General features: G+C 35.9%; 3 protein-coding genes across 5 annotated transcripts; 1 reads left to right on the top strand and 2 right to left on the bottom strand.

Annotated features, from left to right (window-relative positions):
* The first annotated feature begins 1,809 nt into the window (after window positions 1–1,809).
* LOC112096164 (CLAVATA3/ESR (CLE)-related protein 46) lies at window positions 1,810–2,646 on the top strand. The gene is made up of 3 exons (XM_024179125.1): window positions 1,810–2,298; window positions 2,378–2,439; window positions 2,567–2,646. Exons 1-3 carry the CDS (start codon window positions 2,127–2,129, stop codon window positions 2,642–2,644), a joined length of 312 nt encoding a protein of 103 aa, XP_024034893.1. The 5' UTR covers window positions 1,810–2,126; the 3' UTR covers window positions 2,645–2,646.
* LOC18035591 (probable serine/threonine-protein kinase PBL18) lies at window positions 2,213–6,745 on the bottom strand. Of its 3 annotated transcripts, none has more exons than XR_002904274.1 (7): window positions 6,546–6,745; window positions 5,814–6,142; window positions 5,571–5,706; window positions 4,644–4,780; window positions 4,422–4,545; window positions 2,894–3,648; window positions 2,213–2,286 (listed from the first exon to the last, which is right to left on the bottom strand). XR_002904274.1 is itself a non-coding variant. In XM_006424733.2 (6 exons), the coding sequence occupies exons 1-6, from the start codon at window positions 6,679–6,681 to the stop codon at window positions 3,218–3,220; spliced, it is 1,293 nt and encodes a 430-aa protein (XP_006424796.1). In that variant the 5' UTR covers window positions 6,682–6,745; the 3' UTR covers window positions 2,760–3,217. The 3 variants fall into 3 exon arrangements, 1 of the variants encoding a protein (XP_006424796.1); XR_002904273.1 differs by lacking the exon at window positions 2,213–2,286 and adding an exon at window positions 2,582–2,667; XM_006424733.2 differs by lacking the exon at window positions 2,213–2,286 and having other exon boundaries at window positions 2,760–3,648.
* Window positions 6,746–7,956: 1,211 nt separating this feature from the next.
* Window positions 7,957–13,017, bottom strand: LOC18035394 (inner membrane protein PPF-1, chloroplastic). The gene is made up of 11 exons (XM_006424734.2): window positions 12,439–13,017; window positions 11,910–12,020; window positions 11,529–11,603; window positions 11,359–11,419; window positions 10,843–10,916; window positions 10,634–10,738; window positions 9,911–10,018; window positions 9,716–9,819; window positions 9,163–9,312; window positions 8,965–9,082; window positions 7,957–8,327 (listed from the first exon to the last, which is right to left on the bottom strand). The coding sequence occupies exons 1-11, from the start codon at window positions 12,784–12,786 to the stop codon at window positions 8,220–8,222; spliced, it is 1,362 nt and encodes a 453-aa protein (XP_006424797.1). The 5' UTR covers window positions 12,787–13,017; the 3' UTR covers window positions 7,957–8,219.
* Window positions 13,018–13,639: the final 622 nt, after the last annotated feature.

Genomic DNA, 13,639 nt, shown 5'->3' on the forward strand with positions numbered 1-13,639 from the left:
TTGAATTCCTCATAAAAATAAAATAGAAACACAAACATTATTATAGTTAATGAGACTAAATACTATAAACCACGATGTAATTCTGTAAGAGTAATGATATAGATCCCAACATTTAAGTCTCAATTGATATCATATTAATATGTTAGATGATAAAATAAAAACTTAATGAATTATGAAATTCACCATCTAATAAATGAGTGAAACATTGGATATGGAGTCAAAATATTGAGATATTTAACGTTATTCATTCTGCAATGGTACAGTATTTTGTATAAAAATGGCATGTATAAGGAAATGGTAAACCCAATATTACATAAGAACAAAACAAAATTCAAATAAATTACAAAACTATAGCGTGTTCAGACGGCGGCACTGATCTATTCAAGTTGGGCTCATCCAGGAGAAATTAGGCTGTTTGAATCCAACATAGATTTGGGGCCAGGCAATGGAGCCCAAGTTGCAAAGCTAGTCACATCTGGACCTGTTAGACTCGGCAGATTTTCTTTGTAATTTTTTTAATTATGGTTTATTTTTTGAAGACTTGAATAAGAAATCCAATCAGAGTGAGAACTGATTCACAAATTAATTGAACTGAACTTTGTTCGGTGGCTTGGGTAAACATGCCTACCCCTACTCGTAGACTTGTGTAAATGATCTATCTACATCACAAGAAATCAATTATCGCAAGATTGTGTTGTGTTGTGGAATAATAAGGTACGTTCTCCACGGGCATGAATCGTGAACTTGATCTAATCCATCTGGGCCACATTCTTCTTGTCTCGTAATCAAAAGCCGACATCTGGGCTAAAAAGTTGCAACCAAGTTGACAGAATTCGTTGGTCATGGTTCGGCGATCAGTCTAATGCCATTAAAAACACTTTATTGAAACCAAATCAACTCCCCATCATGCATGATTTGACCTTTTAACTTCACTGAGATTTTCATGCAATGATAATCCAAAAGCGCCAAAAATGAGAGTAAACCCCTTTTTTTATTTTAACTACAAAAGCTTCAACAGTTCACGTTTTGAAATCATTAATTAGTCGTTCATGAACCTCGGCTTTGTTTTTTGAACTTTTTATTCAAGCAATGGAACCCAACTTGTATTTTGCTGAAACAAAAGCTCAGATTAAAAATGTAATGTAAGTGGAGGCTTTGCATGCGACTCTCATGGACTCTGACACTCTGTCAAAGCGAACGCAGTGACCTTGTAATCAATGGTATTAAAATTCTAAGAATCCTGGAAAAGGAAAAACAAATCTCCATCTACACAACTTTCATTCATAATTTCTTTTTTTATGAAAAGTCTTCTAAGAGTTATAAGATTAAACTTAACCAAAACAAAAAGCCAAAAATTACATCAAATGAAATATAATTACAGACCCATATATATGTTATTGGATACTAGAGAATGAAATAATGTTAAAATTGTGGATTAATTAAATAACAACACCTTAAAGTAAATTTCATGAATGATGTTAAAGATACTGATTAATTTAACAGAGGTATCGCGTAGTGTTGTCTCCATAACATAAGCAATGCCACTTAGTAAATCATTACTCAAAATTTGTGTTTGCAATAATAATATATCAAATCCAAATGGATGTCAAAAAAACTCTAAATTTTTCAAACAATGAGTTAAATGGGGTAAGATGCAAAAGACCGGTCCCTTATCAGTTAAAGCTAAAACGAAACGATGTTTCACCAATTACTACCAAGACCTCTTTGCAAAGATTTTGGTGGCCCGAATGGGACAAAATTTACTTATAAATAAGTACAACACAGCAATTTTGTCAACTAAGCAATTGAGATATTCAATATGCACGGGCGGGTCCCCACACCGGTGCCGACAGCAAGGATCAAGCACTCAAAAGAGAAAGCAATATCAGCTACTTATAATTTTATCATGGAGGCAATGATTGCAGAGTTAATGATAACAGTGAAGAAGTCAACAGCCACAATGAGGAGAAAGAAACCCCAGATTCTTGATTGATCTTCTCGTCAATTCGGATTTAACGGCATAGGATTCTCAAAAGCACTTTTAACAAACATTCCCGCTTTTTTTTTTTTTTTTCCAAGTTTGGTTATGATTACAATATAAATGTAACCACATATAATGCTGCTTCATGGCTCCGAAAGCACTCAACAATACCCAAAGCACTTCTAGCACTAGCATGCACCACTTTAAGACCAAGATGAGAGGTCACTCTCTAGTCACTATTCTCTTAGCATGGCTTCTGCTTTCAGCTTATCAACAGCATTACTCCAACAAAGTCGCGGTTCAGGCTGTTGAATCAGGTAAAATTTTATAAGCCTGTGGTCAATGCATAAAACTAAAATTCTAATGCGATTTTCATTTTCTATTGATGTCAAACAGTTGAATTTCAACCTGGACAAGTTGGCTCGAGGTCACAAACAAGAAAAGTATTGCCCACTTGGGTAAGACTTAACTACATGGAGCACAGTTATTTACATTCAAATCTCAAGTCCTTATTTATGTTACTTGATGCTAATGGCTTTGAGTCTTTGACCTTAAACTCTTTGCCATGCGATGAAAACAATGCAGGTTGAGAGGAAGAAAATTCGTAGAAGTCCGTCCGGGCCGAACCCCGTGGGGAATCAGCACCCGCCATCGAGGCATTGAAGGATTGGACGAAATCTCTTCAGCTGAGCAGCAGACATTCGATGATATTACTTCTTTTGTAGTAGTTGAAAGGTTAGATGTATTCATGCAGATTGGAAAAGCCCAGATCCTTAGTTTATTGTGGTTGTACAAAAATGGATTTTACTTTTAAGATTCATTTGTCTGAAATCGGTTGCCAAATAAAACAACTAGATTGGGGTACTTCAAAACAATGTTCTGTAAAACAAAATTCATCCTCATAGAGGGTACCTGAGATGGGTTGGTTCATGAGCAGCTTCAACAAACAACTTGAGCATTTTTTTTTCTCCTTATCTCTTAAATGCTGAGGACCTAGCGGGAGAAAAATGACAAGATAAACCAGATGCTCTCTTCAGATGCGAAGTTGAGCTGAGAAAGGGCACTGAGATTATGTAAACACCTTTTGATCTGAACAAAAGTTTAAGATAAAACATTATATTTTCACAAAATTCGCTAACTGTCATTTCGAGGACCGTTTCATTCTCTAAAGTAGGAACTATGTAATATTAACTGCATCTGCAATGTTTATTTCACATGAGGAAGAAAATGTACAGTTCACTTTGAATTTGTGACTGATGTCTTGCGAGGGGGATTAGTGTGTTTGATCCCTTGATGATGATGGTGATGATGGTGGTGATGATGTAGCTTAGCTGGTGGGGGTGTTCTTGGCATGTCCTGTGGGGTGTGGAGTTGCTCCAATGAGGTTAGAACATCAACCATTGATGGCCTATTCTTTGGATCCATGTGTAGGCACTGCAACACAACAGCAGCAACGGCTTGGGCTTCTTTCTTGGAGTACTGACCACCCAACCTTGTGTCCATGATTCTCAATACACGCCTGCTGTCTCTCAAGAATGGGTCTGCCCATTCCACAAGGGTTTGTTCAGCAAGCCCACCTCTGTCTTCGTCCAGTGCCCGTCTCCCTGATAGCAGCTCTAACAAGACAACACCGAAGCTGTATACATCACTCTTCGGTGTCAAGTGACCTGCATCATTTCAACCAATTCATCAGGAGGAAACAATAACACATCAAGTCAAAGGAAATTTTGAGAAAACTAAATTAAAGAAACCCATGCTCTCTTACATAAACTAATTTTGGGACTAAAATCAACCTGGATCAGTTAACCCGTCTTCCTAAGCTTGTGTATGCTCTTGTTTAGAATGGCTCCCAAAATCCCATTTTTGGAAGGCACAATACTAGATAACGACCAATTTTGAAGAAAGGAATCAATTGTTACAACGACACATAAATTCATCTTAATTTTGAGAAAATTAAATCAAAGAAGCCCATATTCTATTAAGTTTAGTAATTTTGTTACTGACAGTATCAACCTCACAGGATCAGTTAGCCCGACTTCAAGAACCTGTGTAAGCACTAGTTTAGAATGGCTCCCAAGATCCTATTTTGGGAGGCACAATACTGAGTAATGACCGATTTTTGAAGAAAGGAATTGATTGTTACAACAACACATTAATTCATCTTAAATTTTTGAGAAAACTAAATTAAGCAACCCATGCTCTGTTCCATTAAGTAATTTTGCTACCAACACTATCAACACCACAGGATGTGTTAACCCCTCTTCTTAAGCCTGACTGTGCACTTGTTTAGAATGGCTCCCAAGATCCTATTCTGGGAGGCAAACACTACGTAATGACCAATGTTTGAAGAAAGGAATTGATTGTTACAATCTCTCCCTTTCTCTGGATAAAACTTGTTAAAAGAAAACAGTCCAGCATTGGAGAGATATGCAGTGCTTGCCTGTTGCTACATATTCTGGTGCAGCATAACCTCGTGTTCCCACGATTCTAGTTGAAACATGAGTGTTATCTCCAGTAGGACCATCCCTTGCTAACCCAAAGTCTGAAAGCTTTGCATTGAAGTTCTGAAAAAGGTTTCACCCATCAGGCAATAATATTATTTTATACAGTTATGTTAGTTGATAAATAAAAATCCGCAAGAACTTCCAATGGTTCAGCATACCGAATCAAGTAGAACGTTTGAAGCCTTTAAATCACGGTAGATGACATTGGCATCTAAACCATGTAAGAAAGACAATCCCCGAGCAACATCAATTGCAATTTTCACCCGTGTAGGCCAACTAATTGGTTGAACACCTTCTGCAGATAGGCAATACAATGGCTCAAGTATCAATATATGCAGATGAGCCAAAATTATGAATGGATATACACAACCTCATGGACATTCCTTGAAGGCACACTATTAAAACGAGAAACAAAGATATTGAGAGCAATAAGGAGAATAAAAAGTATACACAATAAAGCAACAAGCCTATAGCCAACCTATAGCCAAATAGACATGCCTGGTAGTATACTTCATAAACAGTTCTTTGCTAAAAAATCATCTTTTGGAAAGTTTTCAGAAATGGCTCCAAGAATCCTTAAGTTCTACTATTCCATTAAGCAAAATAATTCAGCCCTCATGAAAAATTGACCAACAATGCATAGTTAGCAAACAAATGCTAGTTTCTCCTTAGCTTATAAAAGAACAAATGTACCATAAATCCAAATTGTTTGTGTTTATGACCTGAGATAATAGCAGCCTCAGACCCTCAGTCATTGTTTAGTAACACTGCAAAGTAAAATAAAAATAAAAATAAAGAACAAAATTCTTAATTTCTGAGCATGGGAGTTTCTAACTTAGCACAATATCCTCACGCAAAATTAAAATATTCTATAACAATAATCTCACTGATGTACAGTTTTTTTCCCACTCACTTTAGCAGATTATTCAGTGCTTAGCAAGAACGTATCTATGCCAATTGACATACTGTATAAAATTGGCTGTACTCTATTTTTGGTGCAAGGACATGGGAAATAACTTTTAACTATATCAGTATGAAAATTAAAAAAAAAAAAAATGTAAGTCCACATAAAAAGAAATTCTTACTTCGAAATAAATGATTCTCCAGGCTTCCTTTTGGCATAAACTCATATACTAAAAGTCTGTTATCTGATTCCGAACAGTATCCAATGAGTTTCACCAGATTTTCATGGCGAAGCTGGCCTAAATAGATTACTTCAGTCTGCCACATTAACAGAATATTGAAAGACGATTAAGTTTGAATATTCACTAGAAGTAGAAAGGCCACACTAACAAGAAATCAACTTATAGGGATCCCATGGCACATACAAGCCATTCCTTGTGACCTTGAAAACTTTCAGCTTTAAGTCTCTTGATGGCTACCACAATTCCGCTTCCAGGTTTAGTGGGAGCAAAAGTGTTTTGATCAATCCACCCTTTGAATACACACCCAAATCCTCCCTCTCCGAGAAGATAATCCGAGCAAAAGTTCTTGGTGGCAATTTTGAGATCATTGAAGCTGAAGGATCTGACATTGCTATTAGCAGATGCATTAGCTTTAGATGCTATTAGAGATTTGTTCAAACTTTCCAAAGACGTTTGCTGGCCGGAATGTGTAGAATCCTCCTGCTTTCCCTTATCTCGGGGTTTTGCATTTCCTGCGAGAGGCAATAACAGAAGAAAACTCATATTTAATACTTAGACAGTCGACACAGAAATTCGTGTCACAGCCGAAAGTAGAGAAAAAGAAAAGAATTATGTTCAAAAAGTGAGAACATGTAGCGAAGTATATATTCATTCATCCCAATCAACCTTGTACAAAGTTGTTTCTCCTATGAACATGCATGGAATTAAACATACAGAGATAACGCAAAACGCAAGAGGAAAACCTCAGAGCTAAGTAAGTGTGATTTTACCATGTGAAGATAATCAATTACAACACAATCTAACTCATTGTTCAAAGCAAATTTAATTAAAACTAGATTAATAGCACAAGAAGCCACTAGCTAGTTCAGACTGAGGTTGAATAAATAAATACATAAAATAAAATAAAAAACGAACCGGAAAAATTAGACGAAGAAGCATGAGCACACTTAGCAGATCTTCCGCAGCAATTCCCCATTCCACGAAGATGATGATGATATTGGGGAGCAATGAATCCTCTGGAACATCTTATTGAAGTCCAAGTCGATATCATCGACGGTCAATGGCGGAAACCTCCTTTCCTTTGAATGAAAATTTCAAATTCAACGCAAGCCTTATGGTCCCTACTCATTCATTCTTATTATTAATAAAAATTTGACTTTTCATTCAAACCTTATCCTCCTGCTTCATTGCGTTACTATTTCCTACCAAATTTGACGCATTCAAAATTCAAAGAATTTAAAATATCTTACCACCAAACTTCATATATTACTAGCCAAATTTTCATGTATAAAAATTTTAATACCAATTTCGGGTGAAAAAAAAAATTTAATACCCGAAATTATTATCTCTTTAAAACCTCATAAGAGATAACAGTTTCGAATTGTGATCAATTCATAAAGGCGAGAAAAAAAGTACGTGCGGAGGCAAAAGTCGTCAGTTTTAATCATTTGATTCTCAGTCAGTTCACACTCACGGCACTGCACTTTGTTTTTCGCCTTTCGCGCGCTTAAAGCAGGCTGCCCAGTACGGTGGGTTGGATGATAAATGTGAAATTTCAAGGGTATTTTCTAATAGCTCCCTCATGTATAGTAGAACATCAAATAAACCTATTTAAATTGAAAATATATCAAGAACTCGCTTGCTAGTTGCTATAAACAATCCACAGACAATATACAATATTAATGATATTTTACAAGAAAGTAAATTTTATATAGATCAAAATAAATATATAATCATTGCCATCAAAAAAATTTTAAACCTTTATATTAGTAGATAATAACAAATCACTTTTTAACACTTTTCTTCTCTTAATAGAAGAAATTTTTCCACAAATAGTCTTGTATGTTTGTTGAGAGTGTGTGTAGTTCTTTAATGTGGACGTTCTTATTTTTTTATTAAAATATATTTTTAAATCATAGAGTTTAAAAAAAATTTTAACTACCTTAAATCGCACGGTTTAAAAATATGTCAACATTAAATTATATATATATATATATATATATATATAAGGCAAATGCTATGTTACAATTAATGTAACATACACACTCAACAACAACCACATAAATTGTGTGAGCCCATTATTTGTGTGGTTGTTGTTGAGTGTGTATGTTACATTAATTGTAACATAGGAGCTTCCTATATATAAACACATGCACACACCCCGAGGGGTTTCTTCTGCCCACTCTAGTTTCTTCGACCCATTCTAGACCGACTGACATGTCCACGTTGCCACATCACAAAATTGATATATAGGACTAGGTGGCTGGAAATAGATTTATAACTAGAAACATCCACACATGAGATTTCCAACGGATGAAAATTGAGATGATGCACGAACAACTTCCTGGCTTAGCATAACGCCCTAGGGCACTGATAGACTTGCTACATTGTTGCTCGATTTCAGAATGTACCGACACCACGTGTAACGTCTGTGTGATACGATACTTTTAATTTTCTCCATATTCTAATAAAAATAAGCCGACAAAAAATGGCTTGCTACATATTGATCAAAATTAATTTGGTTGAGAGATACAGCTGGACTCATATTAGACAACAAACAAATCAGCAACGTATATTCTTTCGTTTTTGTTATACAGCACGCTTCCGCTTTGAACGCTTGCTTTTCCTCGGCCGTGAAGGATCAGGAACCTGTTTGCTCCTGTTGGAGGCATAAGCCTCTTCTAGAACCCCCTGGCCCTGGTAGAAAACATTAAGACTAGTTCAAAACTTTAGAATTTAAACCACAAAACAGTATCAGTGTTGGACAGCATAAACCCTCTACCACTGCCACAAGAACACAGCAAGATTATGACTTTGTAGCCATTTAAAATGCTGTGGGGTAATACATTTCAAATCTGTCTAAGATGACTGGCTTTTATCTTAGGCTTGATTATTCACTAATTTTTCTTTTGATGTTCCTACTTCACTGAAATACAAGGAAGCATGAATGTGGAGATAAAAGGCATTACAATGGTCCTTTCAGGCACAGGGAAACTTTAACATGCAAGGAAAGTTCAATGCTTCCAACGTGGTCCCACAAGAACTACTGTTGAGCCACCATTAAGAGTGTTGAACTTAGATTGGTGTCTGCATTATTAAAAAACCAAGTGCATTTAACTAACTTGTACTCATAAGTCATATGGTACCATTTATGCCATTGGCTTAGTGGGTTCCTCTGTCATGCTTGTGGGTACACTATAATGATGAAAACGTACAACTCTCAATGACAGAGAAACAAAATGTCCAAGAAATTGTAAATTCCAGAACATACGATTCAGAAGAGCTATCTTATGTTAGTCTAACAGTCCTTAAATGCTTAAACTGAGAACTTTACCTTCTCTCCATCAGATTCCCCTTCAGAATCTGATGCAGAATTCATGGTTTGAACGTCTTCTGCTGGCAATGCCTTGTTCAACTTCTTCCCCTTCTCTTCTTCTTTTAATTGTCTAAATCTGTTAATTGCCATTTTTATCAGCAGGACACTATTGAAGTAGCTGGAAGAAGTACAAGTGTCGAGAATCAGAAAACTGACCTATCACCAGCCCGGGATGGCTGAGAGACTGATCGCTTTGCACGTCCTGCAGTGATGATTTCACTCGCATTCTCAGTAACAACAGGCTTTGCACCACCAAGTTTTCGTAACCACACTTGTTGTGCTGTGCTGAGAACATTATTTGTGAACCTACAAATTGCATAGTGCATTTAACAAACTAATTTACAGAAAAAGAAAAGGCTCCTTAAATGAACAAATTAATGATTGTACTAATACAAAGCCAAAGAAGAATGTTTCTTGCAATGCACTCTAATGGGGGGTGAGGGGAGCATGTATGTCTAAATAAAGTATGCGTACTACTGACCACTGCAACATAGTATTGACCACCTCTTACCACAGATAAATATCCTTCATCAACAGCATAATGAGAAGGAACATAACCGAAGGCAGAATATGTTGTTAATATAAAAAATGTAGTTGCTTCCTGAAGCATTGTACATATCAAAAGAATGCAAGCTATGGGCAGAATCACACACATAAATCACATGAATTCAGTTAACTGCTTTTAGTAAAATTGATATGAGAAACCAACCAGTAAATTGATAATCCCGATGGGACCGACAAGGAAAAGTAGCCAATCATGAGTGGAAGAAACTTGAAAACAAGAAGTGTGTTCTTTTGAGCTGGATCATCTGTCTGTCGAAGCAAACCAATTCAGGACTTCAACTTGTTTAGACAAGAAACAAACCAAAAGAAAATGGAAAGTAAAGAGAGTTCATTTTCTTGCCTGGGGAGGTTTCATGAGCTCCATTGAAGCATACTGTGAAACGACAAGAAGGACAGGTAAAACAAGGTATGCAGCAGTGTCATGCCAGCCCAATGGCGGATGGCCATCCTGCATGATGATTATAAGTTAGATAATTTATGTTTAATTGAAAAGAATAACGACTGATCAGTGCCTCATCAACTAAGAAAAGGAAACAAAAAATCAAAGTTGAAGGAGGTAGACATATCCTCAATTTTTTTAAGGAAAATTCAGCCTACATATTTCTATACATGCTTATGAACTATGATATCTTTTTTCCATACACAGAAACCATATTAAAGGACACTGAAAAACAAACATTATAAGCTGATACATGAAACTTAGCGCTAATGCCTAGCTTGCGAGGTTTTATAACTCACCTTTCTTTCCTTAAATTTACCAAGGATTATGTCTTGGTTAATGGTTTCTTATATTAATTTATAGCAAAATGCTTGTAAACATCATGTATCAGACCATGCAAAAGATTCAAAGAAACTGATTTTCAATCCACAAAAAATTGATTTTGAAAAACTCGTATGGGTCACAAAAGTTGAATGTAGGTGCTAATTGTTCAAACGCACAGTTACATGTTTAAATTAGTAGCTTCTTAAAGGCTTGGAAAGCAAGAGACTAAATTGTAGAGAATGAAGAAACATGTGAAAGAAACAATTGCTTCATGCATTTGGAGAACATAAAAAATATTACCACAAACGGTAAGAGCCAGGAAATGCCAGATCCACTTTGTCGAGCAGCAATCGTAGTTGGCCCAGACAATGAGGGTATCCAAAAGAAACCTTCTGTTAACAGACCCTTAAAATGAAAAGTTTGCAATTGTCAGCATACTGACATTACTTAGCAATTAGGAGTGTATATCCATCAGTAAAAGTTATTAGTATCTAAACCCTCTTAATTACCTCATTTGCCACATTTGAAAGAGCTTGATAGAGACCTATCCAGACTGGTATAGTAGCCAATGTTGGCAAACAACCTACAGACCGATAGGGAGATGATAACGCACATCAGAAACTGAAGGAGATGTGCAATTTAATAGCGCCATAATAAGTTTTAAAAAGGGAGTAGAAAGACAGCAACTGTAAGACCTCAAGAGAAATGAAGATGAACAAAAAACAAACTATAAATCAACATCAACTAAAGTACATACTGCCATGACATATGATGATTGCAATTTAGTCTATGAAACATGATTGGCATGTGAACTTTCTCATCCCGGAAAAAGTTGATATTGATTTGCAAATTTTCACTCTAGATATTTCTCAATAGTCAACTCACAACTGCCAAACCTCTATCGCCATTAATAAAGAAGCAAAGAAAGAAAAAGAAAATAACCCCATAAGGTAAAAATGTAATTTCCAACTTATGGGGGAGGAAGCAAAACAAATGCAATGGCAAATGATCCTCTGAAAGAGAACCTGCTAATGGATTAACCCCAGCCTGCCGGTATAAACGTGATGTCTCAAGCTGAATTCTTTCCTGGAAAGAGGTTAGAAGAAAAAGAACCATATTAACATTTAAAAAAAAAAAAAAGGAAGAAGAAGACGTTTGCTTTCAATCTCAGAATCTAATCAACTCTCTTCCTCACCTGATTGCCAGCATATCTTTGTTGAATAGCTTTGATCTTAGGTTGAAGGTTTTGCATTGCTAATGTTGATTCCACCTACATATTAATCAAAGTCATCACCTAACAACACCAACACTACCAAGGAAGCCAATTATATTACATTCACATTGGCGTTATAATCCACAAATACAATACATCAATCAATTTCAACTTAGACCAAAAAAAAAAAATGACAATTGGTGGCAAATATTTGCAAAACGTCACTTCCATGGCAAAACCTTATTTTCATCAAGTAGCATAGTTGAATTTTCTTAAATTAAAACACTGTATGACTTGTAATAAAAGAAACAGCCTAATTACCCATATCATTTTCCTCGAAGAAGTGGAAGCAAAAACACTCACCTGTTTCTTTGTTAAAGGAAATGTGGCAACTTTAACAATAACTGTCAACAAAATTATTGCAAAGCCATATGAATACGGCACATGAACAGCATCAATCCCATCCTTCAATATCTGGAACAGAATCCAAATGTAACAAAAATATAATCAATTATCAACATACATGCAATCTTTGCTCAACTAGTTAGCAACTTAAACTGTTATAAAAATTGACAAGAGTTTTTCGTGAAAGCACTTTCGGGGATTAGAAAAGCCCTTGGAACACTTGATAAGCATATTATAGTTGCATTTCGGCCACAACAGGAGTTTCTACAGTTTTGCTCCATTCCTTTCATAATATTTTTTTAAAAAATTTCAAATGCATTTCCTTTTTTTCCTCCTTTCGAACTTTTTTTTTTTTTTGGCGGGACAGATTCTCCTTTCTAACTATTATCAAATAACTAACTTCTTCACAAAATTCATAATAATTATCAACTAAAAATATAAACTTAAATAATAATAGTAATAATAACAAAAAAGGAACAAAAATTACCTTGAGAACGAATTCCATAGCTTCAGAGATAAAACCGAACCAGCCGCCGTTTTTCTGCGTAGCCCCATCAGCTGACGTGGAGGCAGCTCCGCCAGAAGCAGAATCAAGTGAAACGGCAGCGTCTGCCAGCGTGTAAAGCAAGCTCTCAGTTCGACTAAAAACTGAGTTGAGATCGATAGAAGAGTCGAGGGAGAGAATTGGAGGAATTTCTTGGAAGCTGAGTCTAACTCTGGTGGAGGCGAGTCTACGGTTAGGAAGCGGGTGGAGCCCGTGGCGAGAGAGTGACGATAATGGTGAAGGGAGTGGTGTGCCGACGAACGGTGGAGATGAAATCAGAGTTTTCGTCATGGAGGGTGAATTTTTCTTTTCTTTTTTTTTTTTTTTTATGAGAATTGAGCTCAGCTTCTCATGAATGGTGGAGATGAGGAAGCACTGGTAGGGGAGGATGCAAGAAAAGATTTTTTGAATTATCCGTAATTTTAATTTTGCGCGAGTGGAGTGTCAGCCTGTCAGGATCTCCGGGCGCGCTTCTCTGTTACATCCTCATTTGAGCCAATAGTTGAACGCCACGAAAATTAGGCTTTGTGGCAGTTTTGGTCCTACGGACATTGTAATTATTTAAATGCTCCTCGTCAGTCGGCTGGGCATAGAACAATTTCAACTCCAGGCCGACGTGGCTTACATTAATTGGTCACTACTCATTGGTGCGTATTTAATTCGACAACGGGTCGTTTCTCTTTTGATAAGATGTTAGATTCATTTTGCAAATCGATGGGTATGAGTAGGTGAACTTTTAGGTCTGTAATGCAAAATATTAGTACGATTGTTGGAGCTTATAATTTATAAACTTAAGTACTTTTTTCCATTAATTAATATGGTATATAACTCAACGATCATTTTGGATGAAATTAGTCAATTACCACCGAATCTCAGTCATTTTGTTAGATATTAGTTATTCCATCGTTATATTTCAATAATTAGGGTTTTGACTCTAATATCACTTATTGGGAGATTGAGTCTAGAATTTTTAGATTTCTAATTTAAAAGATTAGTTTGTTAGATTGAGAGACGTATCCTACTTATAAACTAAAATAATTCTTTTTAAAAAACTAATATGAAACAGACTTCAATAATTAATATTCTTATTAATGATTCAAATTTGTATTTAGAAAAAAAGAATAATTCAATTTTCATATATAAA

This window comes from Citrus clementina, unplaced genomic scaffold (genome assembly GCF_000493195.1).
Source record: "Citrus clementina cultivar Clemenules unplaced genomic scaffold, Citrus_clementina_v1.0 scaffold_8, whole genome shotgun sequence".
Taxonomy (NCBI): Eukaryota; Viridiplantae; Streptophyta; class Magnoliopsida; order Sapindales; family Rutaceae; genus Citrus; species Citrus x clementina.

Coding starts and splice junctions, on each gene's coding strand:
- LOC112096164 (XM_024179125.1), top strand. CDS start 2,127: ATGGCTCCGAAAGCACTCAACAATACCCAAAGCACTTCTAGCACTAGC. Junction 2,299..2,377: donor GGTTCAGGCTGTTGAATCAG/GTAAAATTTTAT, acceptor GATGTCAAACAG/TTGAATTTCAACCTGGACAA. Junction 2,440..2,566: donor GAAAAGTATTGCCCACTTGG/GTAAGACTTAAC, acceptor AAAACAATGCAG/GTTGAGAGGAAGAAAATTCG.
- LOC18035591 (XM_006424733.2), bottom strand. CDS start 6,681: ATGATATCGACTTGGACTTCAATAAGATGTTCCAGAGGATTCATTGCT. Junction 6,143..6,545: donor TTCTTCGTCTAATTTTTCCG/GTTCGTTTTTTA, acceptor TGCCTCTCGCAG/GAAATGCAAAACCCCGAGAT. Junction 5,707..5,813: donor AAGGTCACAAGGAATGGCTT/GTATGTGCCATG, acceptor TTAATGTGGCAG/ACTGAAGTAATCTATTTAGG.
- LOC18035394 (XM_006424734.2), bottom strand. CDS start 12,786: ATGACGAAAACTCTGATTTCATCTCCACCGTTCGTCGGCACACCACTC. Junction 12,021..12,438: donor CTATGGAATTCGTTCTCAAG/GTAATTTTTGTT, acceptor ATTCTGTTCCAG/ATATTGAAGGATGGGATTGA. Junction 11,420..11,528: donor AAAGATATGCTGGCAATCAG/GTGAGGAAGAGA, acceptor ACCTCTTTCCAG/GAAAGAATTCAGCTTGAGAC.